Below are 26,286 nucleotides of genomic sequence, written 5' to 3' on the forward strand. Positions count from 1 at the left end.
CAAATAAGCTCATGTTCCTTTGTTCTGTTCCCATTTTTACTGCTACAGGTGGACCTCTACGTCTGCCTCTTATGTGGCAGTGGCAATGATGAGGACAGGCTTCTCTTGTGTGATGGCTGTGATGATAGTTACCATACCTTTTGCTTGATCCCACCTCTCCATGATGTTCCTAAGGGAGACTGGAGGTGTCCTAAGTGTTTGGCTCAGGTAAGAATTAGTGGCATGTATGGCATTAGAAAATTTCTTCTAGAGTATTTTTCTTTGCCTTTGAATTGTAGATTTGGCAACAAACTATAATGAGGCCCAGGAAGTAAAATGGGCTGGACCTGAATAGGAAAGAGGTCTTAGAAGTGAGTTCCACAATGTATACAGGTGCTAACTGTACTCTTTCAATAGGTTATAAAGAGGCAGAGAATAATTTTCAATAACTACCACATTTTTTTTTTTAAATTTCATTGTAAAAAATATTACATGTTCTTTGCAAAAATTCTTAAACACTGAACAACTTAAAAAACAGAGGTATGGTCTTCGTGGGGTGGCTCACACCTATAATCCCAGCACTTTGGGAGGCCAAAGTGGAAGGATAACTTGAAGCCAGGAGTTTGAGATTAGCCTGGACAACATAGACCCTGTCTGTACAAAACATTTTTTAAAAATTAGCCAGGTGCAGTGGCTCATGGTAGCTACTTGGGAGGCTTAGAGGGAAGGCTCAATGGAAAAATAAATAAATAAATAAATAATAAATAAATGAATAGCTGGGCCTAATGGTGTGCGTTTATAGTTCCAGCTCCTTGGGGGGCTGAGACAGGAGGAACCCTTGATCCTAGGAGTTTGAGGCTACAGTGACCTATGATCAGGCCACTACCTTCCAACTACAACTTGCTAGCCAGAGTGAGACCCTGTCTTTTTTTTTTTTTTTTTTTTGAGACAGGGTTTCACTTTGTTGCTCAGGCTAGAGTGAGTGCCATGGTGTCAGCTTAGCTCATAGCAACCTCAAACTTCTGGGCTCAAGCAATCCTCCTGCCTCGGCCTCCCAAGTAGCTGGGACTACAGTCATGCAGCACCATGCCCGGCTAATTTTTTGTATGCATATTTTTAGTTGGTCAACTAATTTCTTTCTATTTTTAGTAGAGATGGGGTCTCACTGTTGATAAGGCTGGTTTCAAACTCCTGACCTTGAGTGATCCACCTGCCTTGGCCTCCCAAAGTGCTAGGATTACAGGCTTGAGCCACCGAGCCCGGCCTGAGACCCTGTCTCTTAAAAAGGATAAAAAGAGATATGATTTCATAATCCATAGATCACCACTGTTAGTATCTTGGTGTATATTCATTCAGATTTTTTCTATTTTTAAGAAATGGAATTACATAAGTAATTTTTGTAATCTTTTTCATTTATATAGACATTTTAATGTAGCACTGTGATTTTTTATAATTTTTAATAGTGTGTGGTATCACTGGTAAATATCTAAACAGGATTTGCCATCACCTTTATGAGGATAATTTTATATTATGAAGTGGTCAGGCAGTGTATTACTTTTGTGTTAGGGTTAGATTTTAAGATAATAGTAAGAAGGTTAATTTCAAGTGCAGCTTGGATATAAAGGTTTTAGTGCTTTTACATGTAGCCATGTTGTGACATAAGGGTGTCCTCATCACAGGAAGATTGTTAGGCATGGGACGAGGCAGGGGCCATAGGTGTTAGATGCATTAAGTATGTAATACCTCATAATAGGGATGACTGAATCCATTGGCTCACCAAGATCTAGGGCAGCTTATACTGCCCCTGTTACCCCTCAGTGTTTTGGTTTTGGTGGCATTATTAGGTTATCCAATATTGCTGGTCTGAGAGATACTCTATTTCCATCAAGTGCTTTCTATCTATTATAGATTTGCTTTGATCTATTATGCTTTGATCTATTATATGTTGATTTTATAGTTTTAACTCTCAAGAGGACATTATTTTTCCCATTTGTGGTATTGAAAACATTATTTGATCCTGAGAGAAGTCATCAAATCTTTGCAAATATTTAAATTACTCCAAGTTGTGCTTGTTAAAATAGACATTTTATTTGCTCATTAGCAAATAAATAACATTCATTTCATTTGCTCACTAGAACAAGCCCATTCTTCAGGGAGATTAACTTTTCTAATGTAAACCTAGCATAGAAGTAAAATAAATAAATTAAAACCTTGTTTTTTATCTGCCAGTTTGATGATGGACCAAATATATTTGGCATTTTCAAATGTCACCTAGAACATAATTTTCTTTTTTATTTTCAGGAATGTAGTAAGCCACAAGAAGCATTCGGCTTTGAACAAGCAGCCAGGGACTATACCCTCCGTACTTTTGGGGAAATGGCAGATGCGTTCAAATCTGATTACTTCAACATGCCAGTTCATGTATGTACATGCTTTGATTCATGATTTTAACAACTTTTAGGGGACACATTTGAGTTGGCACCTTACTCTGATAGTCATTATCATGCAGAATGAAACCTTTAATTTGTTTAGTGGTGTTAAAATTCCCTAGTATTTTAGAATGCATTCTAATTTTTTCTTTAAGGATGTCTCTAAAGATACTTCTCCCACACAAATCGTACAGTTATCCATACCAGTAAAAAAAATCAGCAGCAATCCTTTCCGCCCAACAAATGTAATTTAAAGAAAACTTCAAAATGTACTGAATGACTGCTGTGTGCCACACAGTGTGCTAGCATTGGGAACACATTTGTTATATGTTGTTATGTAATCATAAGTTAGTGTTGGAAACTTCAGGATAAGAGTTCATTTTTTCCCTGTAGGTCAGGAAAAGAGGCTATTTTTAATTCTCACTTTCACTTAGAAGTGTAAAATAAAGTATATTTCACTCAGCATTTAATATTCTGTCAGATGAGTATATCAGAATTAAATGGTTCACTACAACAATTCTGGATAGTTAAGCTGTGGTTTTTCTCACTGCTAAGAAAGTAGTACTAATAAAGTACTATAGCAAACACTTTATGCGTGTAGGACTCTTTAGTTGGATTATTTTCTTGGGATGACTACTGAGGTCAGACAACAGTATTTATCCCTTATTCTACTCCAATAGCTGTAGCATCTTATGAGACCCCATCAGTATATGAGACCTTTTTTCCCCTAACATCAAATATTTGCTCATTTAATGGGCTTAAATCTATACTCCATTTGAATTTTCAATTCTTTTGACTCCTCATGCATTATAATATTTTCCTAACATATGTTTCTTTAACCAGTCCTGCTGATGTGCATATGACCTTTTCTATTAATATTGATGGTTGACTTTTTATTTTGATGGACTATTGAAAGATGACATTGAGGGATGGACATTTGTTACTTGCCTCTGGACTTAACAGATTAGCAACAGATCCTTGATACTTAGTCTGTTTACTCTTATTCTAGGGCATGCTACTGCAAAATAATTCCTCTCTTTGTCATGTGTTGTACCCTGTCTTTGTCATTTTGGTTGCCTGGCCACATTACTCTAGTTAGGTCTAGTGACAAAGATGAAAGAATGGACTCAAGTAATGTATTTGAAACCATCTCAAAGTATACAGCTTCATTCAAACATAACAAACCATTATCACTATACAGTTGTGAATTATACAGTATTGTACGCTATTCTGACACAACTAACCATTATTACTATGCAGTTTGTATTACATTTCTCGAAACACAAAAACATCTCCAGTTCCTAAATATCAGCATTTTACTTTCTTTGGCTCCCTTTTATAATTGTGGTCAGGTTGGTGAAAGAGGAACATGAATTCTTAATTTTCATGTTTCTTTTAAAATTCCTTTTAGAAAATAGAGGTTTCCTGACTTGCCTGGGATCAATTACCAAACGTTATAAACCCAGCTTTTCCTTAGAATGCTGTTCTGTGATTCCTGTCACTGAACTTAAAATTAAAAAGTTAGATTGGTCACAGTTAGTGAGGAAACTAATTTTTTCTGTTCCTCATTGTATTTCCAGATGGTTCCCACAGAGCTGGTTGAGAAAGAATTTTGGCGACTGGTAAGCACTATTGAAGAGGATGTTACAGTGGAATATGGAGCTGATATTGCCTCAAAGGAATTTGGCAGTGGCTTTCCTGTTCGAGATGGAAAAATCAAGCTTTCACCTGAGGAAGAGGTAGGCTCAAGCTATGAGGCACTATTAGCTTGAGGAGAAGCTCTGCATTTAAAGCTTTAATTCAGCATATCCTTGATCTAAGGGGCATGATACTGGATTAATAGCAGCTTATTGTTAAAAAAAAACCAAAATACCCATCTAAGTGCCTTGGAAATTGAGTTATTGAAATTCTATTTGGTTGGCTTGAAGTAATCAGTGATTGTGTTTAGCAAATCCTTAATTACCAGATACTTAATGATTTCAAGAAAAGTAGAAAGGGCCTACAGAAGAATTGTAGTCCTAAGCCAGTACATTGTGGTGATATAGGAAAATTACTTACCACCCTTTGCCTTCACATTCTGTAACCTTGGTTTCTCCTTTTGAATAAAACCGAAAGAATTGGAACAAGATGTGTTTTATCTTGAAGTTTAATGTTTGAGTCTTATTTTCTACACTAGCAAACTGCTAGGAAGATTTCCATTTCTATCCTGGAAAGAAAGTAAGATTTCTTTTTTGTAAATTTTTTTGAAATGTAACTTAAACTCAGAAAGCACAGCTTGATGAATTTTTACAAACTGAACGTACCTACATAACCAGCACTAACTAGAACAAGAAATAAGACATTCTCAGCACCCTAGAAGCTGCCTTTCTACTCTCTCTCCTTCACTACTTTTACTTTTTCAGGATAACCACTTTCCCCTCAGGATAATCACTATCCTAACTTTTGTTACATCATGTATTAGTGTCCCTATATTTGAACTTTTTATAAGTGGGCACTTATAGCTTATGCTCATCTATACAGCTGTATGAATTTATTTGTATAAAGCTTAAAACTGGGCAAAACTAATCTCTGGGTATCCTAGAAGTCAACATAGTGGCCTGTCCTCTTCCATATCCTCTCTTTGTCTTGAAGGAGTCTCTTTTTAGCTAGCTTTTTGAAACAGTTCTAAAATGTTAGCATGATATAGCTAAACCTTTATCGTCTTTTGTCTTATTTTTAGGAGTATCTTGATAGTGGCTGGAATTTGAACAATATGCCAGTGATGGAGCAGTCTGTCCTTGCTCACATTACTGCTGATATATGTGGCATGAAACTTCCTTGGTTGTATGTCGGAATGTGCTTTTCTTCATTCTGTTGGCATATTGAAGACCACTGGAGCTATTCAATTAACTACCTGCACTGGTGAGACATTCCAAATAGAACATGTGACTAGTATGCAATCTGGGTAGGAAAACTTTCTTTACTTTTCAACTAAGATGTGTCTTAACTGTGTCTTCAGAGTAACAAGCTACTTTTTTTCCTTAAGATATTTTCACTACCATTACAACAGGCATCCTAACAAGTTAAGACAGTGGTTCTTAAAGATTCCTAGAGTGTCCTTGAATTCTTTGAAATTGCACACACACTGTTTTGCAAGTATAACGTGTTCCTGGGAGAGAGGATAGATTTTATCTGAAGTAAAGAAGTCTTCACTCAGAGAAAGGTTAAAAAGCACTGAGCTTTGCGTTTATTGAGTTTTTCACAGGGCACATACCTGCTCTGGCCCTACACCCAATTTTTTGTTTTCTTTGGTAATTTGGAGGTGGGCTCTTGGGTCAAAACAAATTCTTTTTCTTCCCCTCTCCCCCATACGTCCAAATGTTGGGCCCTGTAGGAAACCAACTCTTCATGTGAAGGCTCAATAGGCCTTCAGGGTATGGGTCACCCCCTGCCTCTCCCTGCACCCCCATATTGCTCTTGGTCCACACTGTCTCCTTTCATGGTGCAGAAGCAAGAGCTCTTCAATCTCCAATCCTGAAGTGAAGGCCTGCATGAACACCCCTTTGCCATTATCAATACCAATCCTCACTTATCCACCTTAATGGATATATGTCAGCCATGATACTGATAATCTGCAACCATGGTTTAGCAAGAACTTGTTTTTATGTGATTTTATAAAGCTCCATATGACCCATTTGGGGGCATATGGACACACTGCATTTCGTGGATACACAGACCCTGAGTAGTCACCAAAGGGAGGAGAGGAAGATCCATGGGGATCTGGAGGGTGAGTGTATGCCAGCCTGACCCCACCCCATCCCCAAGAAAGCCAGGGAGGACCATTTATCTGGAGAGAGATGTGAGGGTGGGCTGAATTCAGGTGTCTTCCTTTTTCCAGGGATGAGGATAAAAACATAACAGAAGGAAATATGCCCTAGGAACCACACTTCCAGTAGAGTCTAGTTTGAAATAACATCTAGTGACTGCAACCTGCTGGGTTAGAAGGAATATGAATAGAGCCCTGAGCCCCTACTGTTTATGGAGGAAATCTCATATGCTGTTTTGTTTTAAAGAATTGACTATTCCCATCCCCCTCCTCCCTCCCATACTTTTCCAAGTTCATGGGAAATTAAAAAAAAAAAAAAAAATCTCATTGGGTGCAGAGATAGCCCAGATAGCCCTTTGGGAAAAGAGTGGAGTATAGTTAACACAGTTATCCTCCAGGTGCTTGTGACTACCAGCTTCTCTTGTTCTGAGTTCTGGCATCACTACACATAGTAGAGTGAGCCTTATCCTTGTGCGTGTAGCGGGGGGATGCAGTTGCGGACATTTGGACTTCTTTACTATTTAAATTCTTCAGTCAGGGCTGAGTACGGTGGCTCATGCATATAATCTTAACACTCTGGGAGGCTTAGGAGGGGGTTGCTTGAGGTCAGGAGTTCGAGACCAGCCTGAACAAGAGCGAGACCCCCATCTCCACTAAAAGTAGAAAAAAATTAGCTGTGCGTGGTGATGCATGCCTGTAGTCCCTGCTACTCAGGAGGCCAAGGCAGGAGGATTGCTTGAGCCCAGGAGTTTGAGGTTGCTGGGAGCTAGGCTGACGCCATGGCACTCTAGCCCAGGCGACAGAGCAAGATTCTGTCTCAAAAAGGAAAAAAAGGGCCGGGCGCTGTGGCTCACACCTGTAATCCTAGCTCTTGGGAGGCCGAGGCGGGCGGATTGCTCAAGGTCAGGAGTTCAAAACCAGCCTGAGCAAGAGCGAGACCCTGTCTCTACTATAAATAGAAAGAAATTAATTGGCCAACTGATATATATATAAAAAATTAGCCGGGCATGGTGGCGCATGCCTGTAGTCCCAGCTACCCGGGAGGCTGAGGCAGAAGGATCACTCGAGCCCAGGAGTTTGAGGTTGCTGTGAGCTAGGCTGACGCCACGGCACTCACTCTAGCCTGGGCAACAAAGCGAGACTCTGTCTCAAAAAAAAAAAAAAAAAGGGAAAAAAAAATTTCAAAAAAACCTCTTCAATCAAAGTCATTTCTTCACATCTGTTTTTTCTCTTTTGTTTCTCTCGCCTCTAAGTACAAAAAATATTTGAAGATCTATAACTCACTCAAATCCCTTCACAAGGAATTTAAACATGTACCACAAGAAAGAAGTTACTGGCATATATATGTATAACTTCAGTTCTGTTTCCCTAAGCAATTGCTCCCAGCTGTAAAATGAAGATTATGTTTACTGTATACCTCACATGGATGTTACAGATTAATTAGTTGACAATTTAAAATGCTTTGAAGAGCAAGAGCTCTTTAGAAATGCTAATTGCCATATTAGTGTTTGATTTAACCTCATCTGCCACAATGGGCAAGGGAAAAGGAAGATGGAGTGTTGCCATCACCCTTTGTCAGTTGCTCTAGGAAATTGTGATAACCACACATTCTGTAGCTAGTATGATAGCTTATATTCTTTATCTGCATTTTCTAAAGGGTCAGATACAAATGGAAGGGGGGAGAGGGACCTCAGATGGAAAGTCTCATGTTTAAATATTATGCTTAAAGGAAGAAAATGCATTACATATGTTCAGATTACATTTCTAATGATACTTCTTTGATTTGAACGTTTCTTTGTAGCTTAGTCTTACAAAGCAGTCTGAAAATTATGAACTGGTTAACCATTGTGTTTGTGTTGATGTTGCAGATTGATTTATTTTTATAATCTATTTGCAGGGGTGAGCCAAAAACCTGGTATGGAGTTCCGGGCTATGCTGCCGAGCAGCTAGAAAACGTTATGAAGAAACTAGCTCCAGAGCTCTTTGTGTCCCAGCCGGATCTCCTCCATCAGCTTGTGACCATCATGAACCCCAATACCCTGATGACTCATGAAGTGCCTGTATGTTATGGGTTAATCCTCCTGCCACTCAGACTTAATTCACTTTTCCTATTACTCACCTGTTTATGAAATTAACTTGGTTATATATTTTCCATAGCATAACTCGATAGCAGAAACAGCTGTTTCATTCAGTTTGGTACTACATAGCGTTAATCCAGTGGGACTGGATTCTCAGATGCCATAAAAACTAATTTGTTGCAGCTAATAACTAGATTGCTAAACAGCCTGCCTTTGCAAATAATACGTATCATGCTTTTCTTTGTTTTTTTTCCATATAAAATTTGGTGGTTTTAGTATATGCACAGTTTGTGCAGCCATCACCACTAATGCTTTCTAAGCTGTAATTTTTGTTTATAACTTCGGTCCTTCAATCAAAAATAAAAAAATAAATATCTGTCAGAATAAATTAGTTTACTGTGAAAATGGCTAGATTCTGTTACAATTAGATCTAAACTCTGATGTCAGAATTCTTCGTACTCTGTCCCGACTATAAAAAATAATTTTACTGAACCCCATAATCTTTTTTTTTTTTTTTTTTTTTTTTTTTTTTTGTGAGACAGAATCTCACTTTGTTGCCCAGGCTAGAGTGAGTGCCATGGCGTCAGTCTAGCTCACAGCAACCTCAAACTCCTGGGCTCAGCAGTCTCCTACTGCCTCAGCCTCCCGAGTGGTTGGGACTACAGGCATGCGCCATAATGCCCAGCTAATTTTTTCTATATATTAGTTGGCAATTAATTTATTTCTGTTTTTAGTAGAGACGGGGTCTTGCTCTTGCTCAGGCTGGTTTCGAACTCCTGACCTTCAGCGATCCTCCCGCCTCAGCCTCCCAGAGTGCTAGGATTACAGGCGTGAGCCACCACGGCAGGCCTTGAACCTACATAATCTTAACTTTTGGAGTAATGAACTGAAATGACGTGCTTGGTAGATCTTAGTTATATTATACCCTCAACCCCAATGAAGCTTATTTTAAGTGAAAATTTATTTCAAGGCCTTCAGTTTGGATTGTAGGATTCCTAGTGTAGACTGAAAGGTGCTGTTTGGTCATTGGTCACTTAACGATGGGGCTACATTTTGAGAAATGCATCATCAGGGGATTTCATCACTGTGAATGCCATAGAGTGTACTTAACACTGAACCTAGATGGCACAGCCCACTACTCACCTAGGCTGTGTATGGTGTAGCCTGTCGCTCATAAGCTACAAACATGTATAGCATGGTACTCTATAGAATACTACAGGCAGTTGTAACACAGCGTGAAGTGTTTGTATTTAAATGCATCCAAACATAGGAAAAGCATAGTAAAAATACCGTATGACAATAAAAATGTTATGTGGTATATGACTGTACTGGCTTCCTTTTGGAAAATCCTGAGATGATATTTTGGGAGGCCACATTGAAATGTATGAAGTTGAAGAGTCCATCTTAGCTAAGTAAAATGCAAGTGACATATTTACAGTGTTAAATTGAATTCTTGATCTTGCTGTGACCTACATTTTATGCTTTTAGGTTCACAGGTTTGTCAGTGGGAACAAACAGAAAGGATTTTTCTTTGAGGGGTCATAAGTTATGCATGGACCATAGCTTAGAAAATAATGACCAATAAGTGTCATAATACTACCATCTCTTCATTATTGGTATTTTCCTCATTGCTATTTTTTTTTTCTTATGTTGATTAGTCTTTCCAATTTGTTAAGAGTAGCTTATTCTAAGTGAGACCTGGCCCTGGTTCTTTAACTGAGCAAACCATCTGGGGCTAGATTCTGGACTTGCAGAGATAGATGAATGAATGAACTTGTACATTTAGGTACTCAGAATTTAAGTTAAAACATAATATTTATACAGATTTTATGTGATTTGACAGTGGTGTCAACTATGTGCCTGACTGTTGAGAATCAGAAAGGGCTCGTAAGTGAGATGACATCTGAAGTAGGAGCTCTGATAAATTACTGAGTATGTTTCACAAAGAATAGAGGGGGGAGGAAGTAGTCGAGGTAGAAGGGCCAGTGCTCCTACGATAGCCTGCGTCAGAACTCTGAAGGTGATATTACCACACAGATGGCTGTTCCCCACCCTCAGAGTCTCTGATTCTCTTGGTCTGGGTGGGGCTTGAGAATTTGCATTTGCATTAAGTTCACAGTACTTAAGATTATGCTGCTGTCCTGGGGACCTCACCTTGAGAAGCACTGGTAGAAAGATACAGTCAGTCTTCACAAGGCCTCTTATATGATATAGTACTGTGTAAGGATTTGTTTACCTAGAGTAATGTAGATGCTTTTGGGGTGTGGTTGGTGGTAGCAAAAAGGGAATGATGGGTAGGTGAGTTTGAGGACCAAATCAGGAGCTCTATGTTAGGCGATTCTGAGAATAGAGTTTCTTTAATTGGTGGTAGAAGATCCTACTTTGGGGTATTAATATTACATTAGGATATTCTTAATTGTAGCTATATTTAGAAAGGGATATTTTGAACTTTAGTGTGGCCAAATTTTTGTAATACAAACCATGTTTCCTGTTCATAGACTAATCAATTTTGGTAGTTTGGTAGTAGACTAATCAATTTGAGTAGTACTGCTCCCTCTTGTGGCAGAAATTAGTATTTCTGGGTGATATTCTACCACAGTAATAAAAAGCTGCATTTTCTGGACAATCATCTAATAGTCTGTATCCACATTTTCTTTAAGTGAGAATGTCACTAGGTAAGAATTTCAACTCTCCAATTTCTGTCTCTTTAGGTTTACCGAACTAATCAGTGTGCTGGGGAGTTTGTGATTACATTTCCAAGAGCCTACCATAGTGGTTTTAACCAAGGTTTTAATTTCGCTGAGGCTGTTAACTTCTGCACTGTTGATTGGGTATGTAGTTATGATTTAGTGAGCCTGTTCCTGGGGAAATGGTATATAATTCTTTAAAAAGTGTCATGTGAAGAGTTGCTTTAAGCCATTGCTGCTCAACTGGCTAGTCTGCAAGTTGTTTACCAGTCTATAATGAGATAAGGTACTTGTACCACATTGTAAATCAGGCATGTATTAAGCACACTGCTTAGTTCAGCTGACATTTTTTTCTTCTGTAGCAAAATGGAGTCTCTTCATTTACATTTTGGCTGAGGCTTAGTATCTCACTGCAAGCTGGTAACAAGTAAATAATTCTGGTCCTGAGACTACACTTTGTACAACACTAGCTTAAATTGTCTGCAATTCAGCAATTTAATGATGTGCTTGGTTTGTAGTTGAGTTATTTATTTTTGAGGCAGAGTCTCCATCTGTTGCCTGGGCTAAAGTGCTGTGGCGTCAGCCTAGCTCACAGCAACCTCAAACTCCTGGACTCAAGCAATCCTTCTGCCTCAGCCTCCCAGAGTGTTAGGATTACAGGCATGAGCCGCCATGCCCGGCCAGTTGAGGATTTTTAAATCAGTATTAATACTTTCATTTACCTAAAAAGATTTATCTAGACTAAGTATGTGTGGATTTAAATCTAACGAATCATAATTTTGTTATAGTGCTTTTCTGACTAATGGTAGTTGCCAGGTCTATACTTATTTTCCATTTTCCATTATGTACTTTTGGAGTATTATTATTCCCCAAGGTAGGCTAAGCATACCAAATTCAGCACAGTTGTTTCAGGGAATACGTAAATTCATATTTCTAGTTAGATTCTACATTGCAACATTAATACATTGTTAATATGTTGGTTTTTTAAAGCACTTTTTTTTTTTTTTTTTTTTGAGACAGAGTCTCGCTTTGTTGCCCAGGCTAGAGTGAGTGCCGTGGCGTCAGCCTAGCTCACAGCAACCTCAAACTCCTGGGCTCGAGTGATCCTTCTGCCTCAGCCTCCCGGGTAGCTGGGACTACAGGCATGCGCCACCATGCCCGGCTAATTTTTTATATATATATCAGTTGGCCAATTAATTTCTTTCTATTTATAGTAGAAACGGGGTCTCGCTCTTGCTCAGGCTGGTTTTGAACTCCTGACCTTGAGCAATCCGCCCGCCTCGGCCTCCCAAGAGCTAGGATTACAGGCGTGAGCCACAGCGCCCGGCCTTAAAGCACTTTTTAATTAAGGTACATGACATCCCAGATCTTTGGGATTTAAAGATAAATAAGGCCTAGGGGCCTAGTTTAGGAATCTTAGAGTCTGGTTTTAGGGTTGAGAAATGATAAGTGTCATGACCCATAATGTGAAATTAGGTAATATGATAATATAGGTCAGAGATCTTTGGAAACAGGAGAAAGATGAATGTTACATATTCTATCTTTTGACCCAGCTACCATTAGGCCGACAGTGCGTGGAGCATTATCGCTTGCTTCATCGCTATTGTGTGTTTTCCCATGATGAGATGATTTGCAAGATGGCCTCCAAGGCTGATGTGCTGGACGTTGTAGTGGCTTCAACTGTTCAGAAGGACATGGCCATTATGATTGAGGATGAGAAAGCTTTAAGAGAAACTGTCCGTAAATTGGTAAGTTTTCTGGAAATCTAGTTGCATGCTACAGGGTATTACTTAGTAAAGTTCTTATGTACTTTAATATCATTTAAAGAAGTTTTTACATCTTTTATTTCCTTTAAGGCCATTCTAATATATCTATAGTAATATCTCTTGACGTTTTTACTTTGTATTGATTATCTTATGTATTTATTTGCCACCTGTATCTCTCTATTTGGTGAAGTTTCTGTTCAAATGTCTTGCCCTTTATTTTTAATTTTTTTTTTTTTTTTTTTTTGAGACAGTGTCTCACTCTGTTGCCAGGGCTAGAGTGCTGTGGTGTCAGCCTAGCTCACAGCCACCTCAAACTCCGGGGCTCAAGCAATCCTCCTGCCTCAGCCTCCCAAGTAGCTGGGACTACAGGCATGCACCACCATGCCCAGCTAATTTTTTCTATATATGTTAGTTGGCCAATTAATTTCTTTGTATTTTCAGTAGAGACTGGGTCTCACTTTTGCCCAGGCTGGTTTTGAACTCCTGACCTCGAGCAGTCCTCCCGCTTCAGCCTCCGAGAGTGCTAGGATTACAGGCCTGAGTCGCTGTGCCTGGCCTATTGTAAGAATTCTTATATATTCTAGATACCAGTTTTTTATCAGATAAATGTTGTAATATTTCTCCTAGCCTATGGCTTGTCTTTGATTCTCCTAGTGGTGTTTTTCAAAGAACAGAAGTTTTTCATTTTGATTTGAGTCCAGTTTATTGTTTTTTTGTGTGTGTATCTTGTTTTTTTCTGTCCTATTTAAGAAATCTTTGCCTAATCTAAAGTCACAAAGATTTTCTCCCAGGTAGTCATCTAGAATTTCATAGTTTTATGTTTTAGATCTTTGATTCATTTCAAATTTTTCTTTGTGGTTAGTGAATATCTAATTATTCTAGTATCATCTCTTGAAAAGACTGTCTTTTACTCCATTGGGTTGCTTTGGCACCTTTATTGAAAATCAGTTCACCACATAGATGTGGGTTTGTTTCTGGACTATGTTCTATTCTGTTGATCTGGACATCTGTTCCCTTGCTAATACCAAATAATATTGATTATTATAGCTTTCTAAGAAGTCTTAAAATCAGGTAGTGTGAGTCCTCCAATTTTATTCTTGTTAAAAATTGTTTTTTCTCTTTAGTTTCTTTGCTTTTCCATATAAATTATAGAATCAGCTTCCTGATTTCTGCCAAATCAATTTCTGTTGGGGTTTTGATTGGGACTGCATTAAACCTATGGATAGATTGGGGGAGAATTGATAACAATATTGAGTTTTCCAATCCACAGACATGATATAGTTATGTATTTCATGTTTTTTGGGCACTGTTATAAATGGTCCTTTTTTAAAAGTTTCAGTTTCTAATTGTTTATTGCCTAGTATTTCGTATTAATATATTGACCTTGTATCCTGTGACCTTGATAAAAATCACTTAATTTTTAGTAGCTTTTCATGAATTCTTTTAGGACAATCATATCTGCAAATAGAGTAACATTGATATTTTTAAAGTGTGCCTCTTTGGGTAGAATCCTAAAATACTGTATCTTTGGAGTCCATTGGATTAATAGCAGGTTATCTACCTTCCCCTTCCGCTTGTTTGTTTGTTTTTGAGACAGAATCTCACACTGCTGGGCTAGAATGTGGTGGCATCAGCCTAGCTCACAGCAGCCTCAAACTTCTGGGCTCAAGTAATCCTCCTGCCTCAGCCTCTTGAGTTGTTGGGACTATGGGTGCACAGCACCATGCCTGGCTAATTTTTTCTATTTTTAGTAGAGGCAGGGTTTTACTCTTGCTCAGGCTGGTCTCAAACTCCTGACCTCAAGCGATCCTCCCTCCTCAGCCTCCCAGAGTGCTAGGATTACAGGTGTGAGCTACCGCACCCCACCCTAATGTTTTATAGTTGGTGAAACAGTGCCCAGAGGGTTTAAGTGACTTACCAAGGTCTTACATCAGTAATGGTAGCTCAGTTTTGGAACTTTAAGATCTGTAATTTTCCAGATGTGGAATTTATAAATTAAAATCAAGTATGAATTACAGGATTCATCCTTAAGTAAAATCCATAGAGTTTGGTCCTTAATCTCATTTTAATACATTAACTGCCATGTGAGTTGTATTTAACTCATGCTATTAATAGTTTTGAGCCCAAGGCCTCGTGAAGCATATGTAATTCACACATCTCTTCACCTTGGGAGCCATGAGAATTATTTTTCAAGCTGCATATAATTTATGTACAGAAAACGAAACCTAACAAATTTTTCATTAGAGAGTATTGTTTTATTTTCAACGTTTTTATTCTATTTTTATAATAAAACACCGTGATCTCAATGAAAAAATTTTTTTGCCTAGTGTGGCAGTCAATGTGTTAAACAAAAATTTTAACTGTTCCCATCCCACCACATCCTTTTTAATGATCATTTCTAGATTAAAACCAAAGTCCATTCATCAGCATTTTTCTTACTCTCCTTGTCTTTGGTTCATATAATTGGTGAATATGAAATAGTCATAAGGTTAAAATATAGGATAAAAGAGTAAAACAAAAGAACCTGGTGGTTTATACACTGAACTAATTAGGATTGAGGGTGGATTTGGATCTGATTCCAGATAGGAGAAAAGGAGGTAGCAGTTTGGTCTTTGAATGATAAATGGTCTGTCTCAGAAGGGCCTTCTGGATGTTAGATGGTACAGACTAGGTTGAAGTTTACTTGTTCAAGACCTTTTTCCTTTAGTTATGAAATGAAAATGTTTTATTATGACTTTAGTATTTTGGTTGTGCACATTTTCTTATTTATTTAATATTAACCCTTCAGATAACTTCATAATAAAGGCCAAGAGACCAGCCAGCATCTTCCCAGACTCAACAATTTCTGTATGATAGTCTCTTGCACCTGTCCCCATTTTTCCTTTTATTTTTGTCCTTTTGTAGATTCTCCAGCAGTATCACTCTGGAGGCCTGTAGTATTTCACCAGAAGTAGGAAGCGTGTACCTTTTTCTTTGCTTTTATCTATATGCAAAATACGGACAAGGCCAGTTTGGAGTAGAAAAGACAGCTATCCACAGTAGTTTTAGAGTCTTATTAGTAACTTTTTATACTTGGATAAAAATGGCCAAACATAAGGACCTGTGTTGTGCATAAAGTGTTTTTCTTAGACAAATAAACTTGCCCTTATTTGCTGGGTCATTGTTACTTTGTATTCCACACATTTTTACTCATGCATCCCTGTTTTGCTAAGGCTTCTTTTGGTTTGGTTGGGTTTTTTGGAAACTCATCTACTACTGCATGTTTTCCTTGGGATGGCAGATTATCCTTTGGAGGTCTCTAAAGTATGCTTTATTATAGGGAGTAATTGATTCGGAAAGAATGGATTTTGAGTTGTTGCCAGATGATGAACGGCAGTGTATAAAATGCAAAACTACCTGCTTCATGTCTGCCATCTCCTGTTCTTGCAAACCTGGCTTGCTTGTTTGCCTGCATCACGTAAAAGAATTGTGTTCCTGTCCTCCTTATAAATATAAATTGCGGTGAGTAGGAAAATGTTTTCTTTTTTCTATGGAAAACACTGAATCGTTGCTAAAAGCTCAGTGACATCCCAGTTCCAGGGCTGAAATGTTAAGTATAAAACATCCAGTTTTCTCCAGAGCTCCATATGTCAAAGCTAAGTCGGGTATTCTGTTTTCAGGTATAGATACACTCTGGATGATCTCTACCCTATGATGAATGCATTGAAGCTTCGAGCAGAGTCTTATAATGAATGGGCCTTGAATGTGAATGAAGCTTTGGAGGCAAAGATTAACAAGAAGAAAAGTACGTGGTGCAGGAAGTGACGTGGTGATTGGCAGATTGGGGCTGATTGATGTAGCCAACGTAAAGTCATCAACGAAACCTTACTTGAAACAACCATATCTTATCCTTGGTTCTCCCGTGTGTACAGTCACCTTTACAAGCATTAGCAGAGAAGGTCTTAAAACCAACAGTGGATGAGGAGATGTGCTAACATCCAAGTCTTGATATGTGAATTGTGGAACATATTTTATTTTGAACAGAAACTAAATTGCTAAGAAACCTTTATACCTCTTTGTCTCAGAAACAAAAATTTCTCATTTCATACAGAATTATAGAAAAACTTTTTTAAAAAACAGATCTTGCGACAGAGGCAGCCTAACATTAAATTAGGAGTCTCTGAAATGCTAGTTTATTATTTTTTAGTTCTAGTCAAAATTAAGGTCCCTGGCAGTAGTCATTACCTGTGAAAGCCACTGGTTCCCTTTATTTCTTTCAAGGTGTTTTTACTTGCTTTCCTTTCTGTAGCCCAATAGGTAACTCTACTCACTTTCTCTTGGGGGGGGGGAGCAGTATCCCTGCGTCTGAATATCTAGTGTGCCCTAGTAACTGAGCACTTGTCAACTGCAGGCTAAAGTACAGGAGGAAGTGGTTCAAGCCACAATAAGATCTATATTTGCTTTCGCAAGTCAGTTAGTTGCTTTCCATTTCTTGTATATCTAAAAACATGTCAGGTCTTAACATTTCCATATCAAAGTCCAGCTCTAGGCAATAGTTTAAAACACTCCATGCTCAGCCGCCTCCCCCCAAAATTAAATGAACAAGTTTATTAATGATCTAAAGTGCTGTAAGAATTTTAAGTTAAATTTCTAGATACAAGAACTGACAAAAGCAATCTCCCCATCTAAATAATAAACATAATGATTACAGAAAGGATGACTTTTTTTTTTTATTCCTAGGCCTTGTCAGCTTTAAGGCTTTAATTGAAGAATCTGAAATGAAGAAATTCCCAGACAATGATCTTTTGAGACATCTACGATTAGTCACGCAGGATGCAGAGAAGTGTGCCTCTGTAGCACAGCAGTTGCTTAATGGCAAAAGGCAAACTAGGTATGTACTTCTGACTATTTGAGTTTGGACTCTGGCACCTGAACTTGGAACAAACCTATTGTGAATGGCTCTTCCTTCTGTCCTGGATTCTCAAGCCATTGGAACCTGGTGGACATTTATGTTCTCATATGGCTTCTTTGGGCCTTTTTCTTTATAGGTATCGATCTGGTGGAGGGAAATCCCAAAATCAGTTGACAGTGAATGAGCTCCGACAGTTCGTAACACAGCTGTATGCTCTTCCATGTGTCCTCAGTCAAACACCGCTGCTAAAGGTAACCACAGAGGGATGTGTGTGTGGGGGAGTACATTGATAATCCTGTATTTCACAAATTCAGTTAACAATACTAAGTAGTTGTCCTTGGTGGCTAATTTGTACATATATTTGCAAATATTATTATTAACACATTGCCTAGTGTGTGTATATAAAGAGATTATAATAGGCCCACAGAGAGAACGTTGGACATTTTTACTTTGAAAGTGACCATCAGTTGTTTCTTGCAGTTGGTATAAGATCTGTGTTAACGTCTCTTATTTTAGCTGTCAGTTGGCTTGTGTATTATCTTATTCACCCATATTATTACTAAAATCGAGTGGATGGTAGAAGATCACACAGAGTATGAATTTGAGATTCTAAATTTAAAAGAAGCCAATTATTCACATTACTGTTTTGATGTAACAACCTATGTATCTTTTAGGACCTGTTGAATCGTGTAGAAGATTTCCAACAGCATAGCCAGAAGCTACTTTCTGAGGAAATGCCTAGTGCTGCTGAGCTGCAGGACTTGCTAGATGTCAGCTTTGAATTCGATGTTGAACTGCCACAGCTTGCTGAGATGCGTATCCGTCTGGAGCAGGCCCGTTGGCTAGAAGAGGTGCAGCAGGCTTGCCTAGACCCCAGCTCCCTTACTTTAGATGATATGAGACGTCTCATAGACCTAGGAGTGGGGCTAGCCCCATATTCAGCAGTGGAGAAGGCTATGGCCCGGCTGCAAGAACTGCTCACAGTGTCAGAGCACTGGGATGACAAAGCCAAGAGTCTCCTCAAGGCCAGGTAAAAAAGCAAACTCACATCTTTCCCTTGGGGAAGGCTGGGCAATATATCCATTTTAGAGCAAGCCATAGAGCACAGTGATTGGCATATAGCACATGTTCAGTAGCTGCCGTTATGTATGTAGCATACATGTAGAAATTGCTGAGATATTTGGGGTTGTTTTGGGACATGGGTGTAAAAAGATTGGTTTTCTTATTGCTTATGAAATGAATGATTCAGATGGACATGTCTTTTCTAGAGTTGAAATTTTCCTGGACCCACCCAACTTGTTTTTCTTCTTTGAGACAGAGTCTCAGCTCTGTCACCCAGGATGGAGTGCAGTGGCATCATTATAGCTCACTGCAGCCTCAAACTCCTGGACTCAAGCGATCCTCCTAACTCAGCCTCCTGAGTAGCTGGGACTACAGGCCTGCACCACCATGCCCGGCTGATTTTTTTTTAGAGAGGGTCTTGCTCAGGCTGGTCTTGAACTCCTGACCTCAAGCAATCCTCCCAGAGTGCTGGGATTACAGGCATGAGCCATCATGCCTAGCCCCTGAACCCCATTAATACTGTCTTTGGGAGAAGAAAACATTTACAAATAGGTAGAACTGTTTAAAACCACAGGTAACTGTAAAATGACAACAGTGCAGATAATTTTCAACAGGAACAGGACTATACATTTGTGCAGTCACTTAGTAATTCAGAGCACCTTACCTGTATTTGAGAGATTTGATTGAACTCAGACAGAACAAAGTCCATCTCCAGTCTTGCTTTCTGTCAGACAGATCTTTATTGGCCCAGATGACAACATGAAGCATTAAAAAAACTAAGTTATAGACTTTTTTTTGTAATCCTAAAATAGTCATTGAATAGAGAGGGTGTAAAATTTTTTGGTATTGTGCCTTTTAAATATGTTACTGTCTTAAAGAAGTTTGATTTTGTTAGTGAAAACTGTATAAGTCTTGATAGTGTATCTAGTTTAACATAGAGGAAATTATCAGCATGTTTACCTTCTGTAATGGACGTTTGTGGTAAATACTGTAAAATCAGGAATAGGTAGAATTTAAGTGCTTCACTGAGTCATTTGCTCTTTTGCCTTAGGTGCTATTAAATCTTAAAGCCATTTAAAACTAGTTAATTTGATATCTAGTAGTCAGTACCACTAAAATCTATTTGTCATACTGAATTTCCATTGAAATGATTTCTCTAGTCTCTTTGGTAACTATTAAAAAAATAAGCCATCACATAAAATGCTAAGAGGTCTTTGTGTTTAAATTTTGTAGGCCGCGACATTCATTGAATAGCCTTGCTACTGCAGTAAAGGAGATAGAGGAGATCCCTGCATATCTGCCCAATGGTGCGGCTCTGAAAGACTCAGTGCAGAGAGCCAGAGACTGGCTTCAGGATGTAGAGGCCCTGCAGGTTGGTTTTAAGAAAAATATATCCTAAATGTGTAAGTGCATCTATAAAGAGTAATAACTAAATAACTAAAAAGTTGTAAAGGATAATATGTTGGATCTCACTGCACAGATTCAGTATTCTTGGGAGTTGACCAAAAGGCTAATTCTATTCATAATTATTTAGATGTATGGACCAGCTATTACCCTGAGCAGTTGGCTCAAATATTTAAAGCTTAGACAATTGAACCAACTTTTTCTGGGAGTTGAGGCGTCTTCCATAACAAACTCGAGTACTTGATTGCAGATTGAAGGAAAATAATTAAAAATGAAATTGTGAGAGAAAGGGTAGTTTTTACTCTTTGATAAATGTGGTTACTTCTTGTTGGTTTATGAAATTTTGTGTGGTCCTAATTGGCCAGTTACTAACAAGAAATGCCAAACAGGAAAATTTTAGACAAATGTTTGCAACAAAACATCTGGGCATCTGTTCTAGTTAATAGGAAAAAGAAGATACACTGTTTGAGGAGATTATATAATTAAAGTGTGACCCTGGAAAGCCAAAGAAAAACAAAGTATTTACTTTGCACGAAAACTTCCTTAATGGGACTTTTAGATGCAGGCTCTTGTCAATGATTGTTGGTAATATAGCAATTAGTTTTGGTCATAGTCCCCCATTTCACTCAATGATTGGTAGCAGCCAGAAGGTGAGATCATTGCAGTAAGGAAAGGCTGGTGTGTAAAATCAGAAAACAAGCTGTAATTCTAGTGCTTTGGGAGGCCAAGGCAGGAGGATTGCTTGAGTCTGGGAGTTCAAGAGCAGCCTGAGCAAGAATGATTGAGACCCTGTTTCTCCAAAAAGTAGAAAAATTAGCCTGGCATGGTGGTACAGGACTGTAGTTTCCGCTACTTGGGAGGCTGAGGCAGAAGGATCACTTGAGCTCAGGAGTTTGAGGTTGCAGTGAGCAGTGATGAGCCCAGGTGACAGTGAAGACTCTGTCTCAAAAAAAAAAAATCAGAAAGCAAGGACATGTTTCTGGACAGGCTTATTTCCTTCATATTTTATATGTATGAGCTGCTTACTACATTTCAGTGCCCTGAAGGGCAAAACAATTTTTGCCTCATTCTTGAAAAAATAATCTAGCCTTTTTTAGGCATCATATTTAAGGACAAGAGACATGAGTAATAATAAGGAACCACTTCATATTTAGTGGATTATTTATTTTAAAATGTTATCTAATATTTTCCACTGGAAGCACTCCATATATTTCTAAGTTGAGTATCATAGGAATAGCATGTAATTTATAAGTCACCTTTTTATTTTGTGTCCATCAGAACATTATGCCCTAACAGTTTCAATCCTATAAGAATAAACATCAAGGGCAGTGAAATATCAGTTTACTCAATCTTGTCTCGTTCTTCTGAAAATGTCCCTTGTGGTTGTTTGTCTAATCCAGGACCACACATTGTACCTAATTGGTATTTTTTAAGTTTTTCTTAATCTTGTAGAATTCTTCCTACCCTCCTGTTTCTAGTGTCATTGTCCAGACAGTTATCCCAGTCTGTTCTATTCTACCTCTGGGATTTGACTGGTTGTTTCTTTGTGGTGTGTTCTATCCTCTATATTTCCTATAAATTGGAAGTTAGTTTCAAAGCCTCGATGGATTCAAGTTATTTTGACTAGAATACATCAAAATGTTAAGTGATATTTGTATACTTTATAGTATCACATCAGGAGACATATCTGGATGACCTACATTCGTGTTGCTAAGATTTACATTACATTTGAGCAACGCTGATGCATTTCACCCTCCATAATGCTTTCGTTCTTCTTTCAGCTTAGCTATCTCATTCTCAAGTGATAGTTCCCAGACCAGCAGCAGTACCTGGGAACTTGTTAGAAATGGAAATTCAGGCTGGGCCTGGTGGCTTACACCTGTAATCCTAGCACTCTGGGAGACCGAGGCAGGCGGATTGCTCGAGGTCAGGAGTTCAAAACCAGCCTGAGCAAGAGCGAGACCCTGTTTCTACTATAAATAGAAAGAAATTAATTGGCCAACTAATATATATAGAAAAAATTAGCTGGGCATGGTGGTGCATGCCTGTAGTCCCAACTACTCGAGAGGCTGAGGCAGTAGGATCACTTGAGCCCAGGAGTTTTAGGTTGATGTGAGCTAGGCTGACGCCACAGCACTCGCTCTAGCCTGGGCAACAAAGGGAGACTCTGTCTCAAAAAAAAAAAAAAAGAAAAGAAAAGAAATGCAAATTCATGGGTCCTTCTGACCTACTGAATTACAGTATCTGGGGATGGGACCCAGGAAACTGTTTTTGAACAAGCCTTCCAGATGATTCTTACACATGCTAAAGTTTAAGAAACACTGAGCTGTCTCAACTCATATTTTAGTTTCCTGAATAATTTATAATGAGTTATTTTAGTTCATCATTCATGAGTAGATTAGAGTAAGATATTATTTTGTTGCTTTTTATTTATGTAATTTAGTATGAAAGGCCTTTTTTTTTTTTTCTTTTGAGACAGAGTCTCATTTTGTTGGCCAGGGTTAGAGTGCCATGGCATCAACCTAGCTCACAGCAACCTCAAACTCCTGGGCTCAAGTGATCCTTCTGCCTCAGCCTCCTGAGTAGCTAGGACTACAGGCATGCACCACCATGCCCAGCTAAATTTTTCTATATATTTTTAGTTGGCCAATTACTTTCTTTCTATTTTTAGTAGAGACAGGGTCTCGATCTTGCTCAGGCTGGTCTCGAACTCCTGACCTTGAGTTATCCTCCCACCTTGTCCTCCCAGAGTGCTAGGATTACAGGCGTGAGCCTCTGCGCCCGGCCTGAAAGTCTTGAGTTACTACAAGTCTTCATTTCTGTTGGATTTTTTTCAAAAACTATTCATAGGGACCAATGTGACGAGAGTATAAACAGTCAAAACAAAAGGACCACAGAGTATGCATATCATGTTCACATTTGTATTTTCGGGCAAAACTAGGTTCCCCAAGAATTAGACAAAAGAACAAATGTCACTCTTACCTCCACCATCATTAATCAACTGGCAGCTTCATTAACATCTGAATTTAACAAGTTGAAGTCAAGGAGTAATCTGACTTGCCCCATTGATCATGGACTAATTTGAAGTGTGCTTTTCCCATTTTACATAGGAATATTCTTTTTTCTAAAGTGCTGTAATTTTTCTTGATTTCTTAGGCTGGAGGACGTGTGCCAGTATTAGACACACTCATAGAACTTGTTACACGAGGCCGATCTATTCCGGTACATCTGAATTCTTTGCCAAGACTGGAATCGTTAGTAGCCGAGGTTCAGGCTTGGAAAGAATGTGCTGCTAATACATTCTTGACTGAGAATTCCCCATATTCTCTTTTAGAGGTAAGTTTGCAGCCAGCTCATCTTCAAGACCTTAGATCTAGCTTGGTAAAACATGTAGTCCATCACACACGCAGGTGATACTACTGATTGATGTATGTTCTGTGAGTTGTTTTTCCAGTTAGAGCCATGCAATCTTCTGGTGAAACAACCTTTAAATGTTTTCTGGATACATTTAGATAACATTTAGTGACTAAAGGCCATTTTCTGCATATACTACTAGTCCTGTAGAAATAAGTATGTTTACAGTAAAGCAGCCTGAAACTCTACACAGGGCTTGTTTTCCAAAGAAGTGTTAAACAACACTAAACAGAGGAGCAAAATTATTAGCCCTACCCATATATGTTGTAAAACTGTTATGAAAAGTGAGGCTTGTGAATAGAAATGTAGTTGCCCGAGTCACAATCCACTTAAAACTTGTAACAAATACAGATAAGTTAAAAAGTTGGAAAAAAAGAAAAAAGAACATTTTTTCTATTGGGTGAAGGTCCCTCTATATATGTTGAAACTGGACTCCTAAACATAGCCATGCTTCACTGCTTGAATTTAGTAAGTCTAATAAATGATCTCACCCACCTTTTATAAAAGTGCTCTTAGTTGTTGCACTTTTTGTATTTGGGTAGTATTTGTCTGATTTTTACTTGTTATTTAATTGACTCTGAAATCAAAGTTAATCTTTTGTGAGCCTGTCTCTCTCCCATCTTCCCTCCATTCCTCCTTCCTTCTTGTGTAAAGGAGTGTCTTTTGGTCTCAGGGCTGCATGTTCCAAAGAAAATGTTCAATACTAAGAAATGTACATCCTTTCTACTGTTTATTAGGCTTTTATTTGGGGACTTCCTAATGCTTTATCTGAAAACCATTTACCAGTGGTTGTGCTATGTCCCACATTAGGTGCTGTGTCCTCGATGTGATATTGGCCTCTTGGGATTAAAAAGGAAGCAGAGGAAGTTAAAGGAGCCCTTGCCAAGTGGGAAGAAAAAAAGCGCCAAATTGGAGAGTCTGAGTGACCTGGAGAGAGCTTTAACTGAAAGCAAGGAGACTGCTTCAGCTGTATGTAGGGTTTTTTTTCCCCCCCTCTTCCTTTCTTTGTTGCTGGGGAGGATAATTTCTATCCGTTTCTGGTTTACAGGAATATTGGGAAGGCAAGTTGATAATTTGAAAGTGCTCATTTTTTACTGAGAAAGACTGTTGAAAATTGTCAAGTATAAAAGTTTTGAATGGAAGATAATAGAGGTACAGCAGATTCAGGGTAGGCCCCCAGTGTGTCTTGCAGCCACAGAAACAGTCTTGTTAACGCCCATGGGCTGATCCAGAAATGCTGACTAAGGATATTAGGCTAACAGACATGTGAGACTACACTGCCAACTTACTAATTTACAGTAAGAAACACACTGAAAAGTATACTAGCTACTTGAGTCTGACCTGCAGTTAGTAAATACTGTTGATCCAAAGATAAAGTAATGCTTAGCTAATGTGTAGTGAGCACAGTATCAAGATAAAAGAAGATAGCTCTGAGGTTTACATGTTTTTAAGGACAAGAAAAGCATTGCCTATTCTACTATAGGAATATATGCTTGCTACTATTACTAGACTGAATGGGTTCATCCTTGGGTCATGGTACCTTCTCCCATATTTCTTTTTTTCTTATTTTCCCTGTTTCTCTCGGTACATCCCGTTTCTGTTTCTTTGTAGCTGCCTGACTCTTGTCATGATCGACATGGAATTACTTTGATTTATTTGTGTATTTTGATTTATTTTCTTTGATGTCTATTTGTACATTCAGTCAGGTTCTAGATAGATTTCTGCCATCTAAGCACCATTTTGGTTGTTTTTAAGGCAGCTGCTTTGGTCTGCTATTACATCTATAGTTTGTTTTTGTAAAGACTACCTGAAAGGTACAGTTCCTCTCCACTGAAATGTTTATATGTCTGTTTGAAACTTTACGTACAATATCTGTAATAGATTTTGGTCTGTGTCCATCTAATCTATGGACGCCTGGTTTAGGAACTCCTCCTATATATTATCTATTGATTTATGGTAGAACTCCGAAAGGTCAGTCATTTGCTTTCTATTTCTAAGCTATGGGAAGGTACCGTGTTATCACATAACCCACATATATTGCCTGTACATAGTATTTATCTATGAAAATGGGGTTTGTTTTTTTTTTAAATGTACCAAAGTTTTATTACCTGATTTGCTTTTTGGGTCCTTTTTTTTCTTTTCTAATCCTTCCGTTTCACATTTTCTTCCCCCGATCAAAAAAGAGATAGTGGAGAGTTTATCTGGCCTTATGACTGTGGGTGTCATTTGGTGAATCATGATGGATATGAAGGTAGATGAATGTGATAATTGGGAATGGTTCTTTAACTATGACAAATGAGCATTCTAAGGACTTGGGAGTAGAATTAGGAAAATAGAATAGGTCCCACAGTCTATAGCTCTTGTTTCTAGAGAGGAAAGCTCAGTTTTGAAAACCTATACTTTTATGTATTAGTCTCTTTGTCAGTGAAGTACTAGAGGAGGACTTTAATGGTCCAGCTTTTTGTTGGAACCTGGCCAGTGAAATGAGACATCAAGTTTGAGGTGTTGGTGACCAACTCTGACATGGCTACTGATTTGAATTTGTCACCTTTAGACTCATACGTTTAAGACCTTAATGTTAGGCTAGGCGCAGTTGCTCACACTTACAATTCTAGCACTCTGGGAGGCCGAGGTGGGAGGATTGCTTTAAGGCCAGGAATTTAAGACCCGTGTAAGAGCAAGACCCTGTCTCTACTACAAATAGGAAAATTAGCTGGGCCTGGTGGTACGCGCCTTTAGTCCCAGCCACTTGGGAGGTTGAGGCAGGGTGA

The 26,286-nt window shown here is 38.5% G+C and overlaps 1 protein-coding gene across 4 annotated transcripts in view; it reads left to right on the forward strand.

The window, feature by feature from the left end:
• KDM5B (lysine demethylase 5B) overlaps window positions 1–26,286 on the forward strand; it is a 68,499-nt gene that overhangs the window by 34,888 nt on the left and 7,325 nt on the right. For all 4 annotated transcript variants that reach the window (XM_012744395.3, XM_012744400.3, XM_012744402.3 and 1 more), the window contains exons 8-22: window positions 49–207; window positions 2,281–2,400; window positions 3,989–4,147; window positions 5,128–5,309; window positions 8,111–8,273; window positions 11,003–11,122; window positions 12,532–12,726; window positions 16,064–16,245; window positions 16,404–16,528; window positions 17,464–17,614; window positions 17,772–17,886; window positions 18,310–18,665; window positions 19,931–20,069; window positions 23,258–23,437; window positions 24,326–24,484. In XM_012744395.3, coding sequence (XP_012599849.3) covers window positions 49–207; window positions 2,281–2,400; window positions 3,989–4,147; window positions 5,128–5,309; window positions 8,111–8,273; window positions 11,003–11,122; window positions 12,532–12,726; window positions 16,064–16,245; window positions 16,404–16,528; window positions 17,464–17,614; window positions 17,772–17,886; window positions 18,310–18,665; window positions 19,931–20,069; window positions 23,258–23,437; window positions 24,326–24,484 — 2,505 coding nt within the window. The remainder of the gene's footprint in view (window positions 1–48; window positions 208–2,280; window positions 2,401–3,988; window positions 4,148–5,127; window positions 5,310–8,110; window positions 8,274–11,002; window positions 11,123–12,531; window positions 12,727–16,063; window positions 16,246–16,403; window positions 16,529–17,463; window positions 17,615–17,771; window positions 17,887–18,309; window positions 18,666–19,930; window positions 20,070–23,257; window positions 23,438–24,325; window positions 24,485–26,286) is intronic.

This window comes from Microcebus murinus, chromosome 23 (assembly GCF_040939455.1).
Source record: "Microcebus murinus isolate Inina chromosome 23, M.murinus_Inina_mat1.0, whole genome shotgun sequence".
Taxonomy (NCBI): domain Eukaryota; kingdom Metazoa; phylum Chordata; class Mammalia; order Primates; family Cheirogaleidae; genus Microcebus; species Microcebus murinus.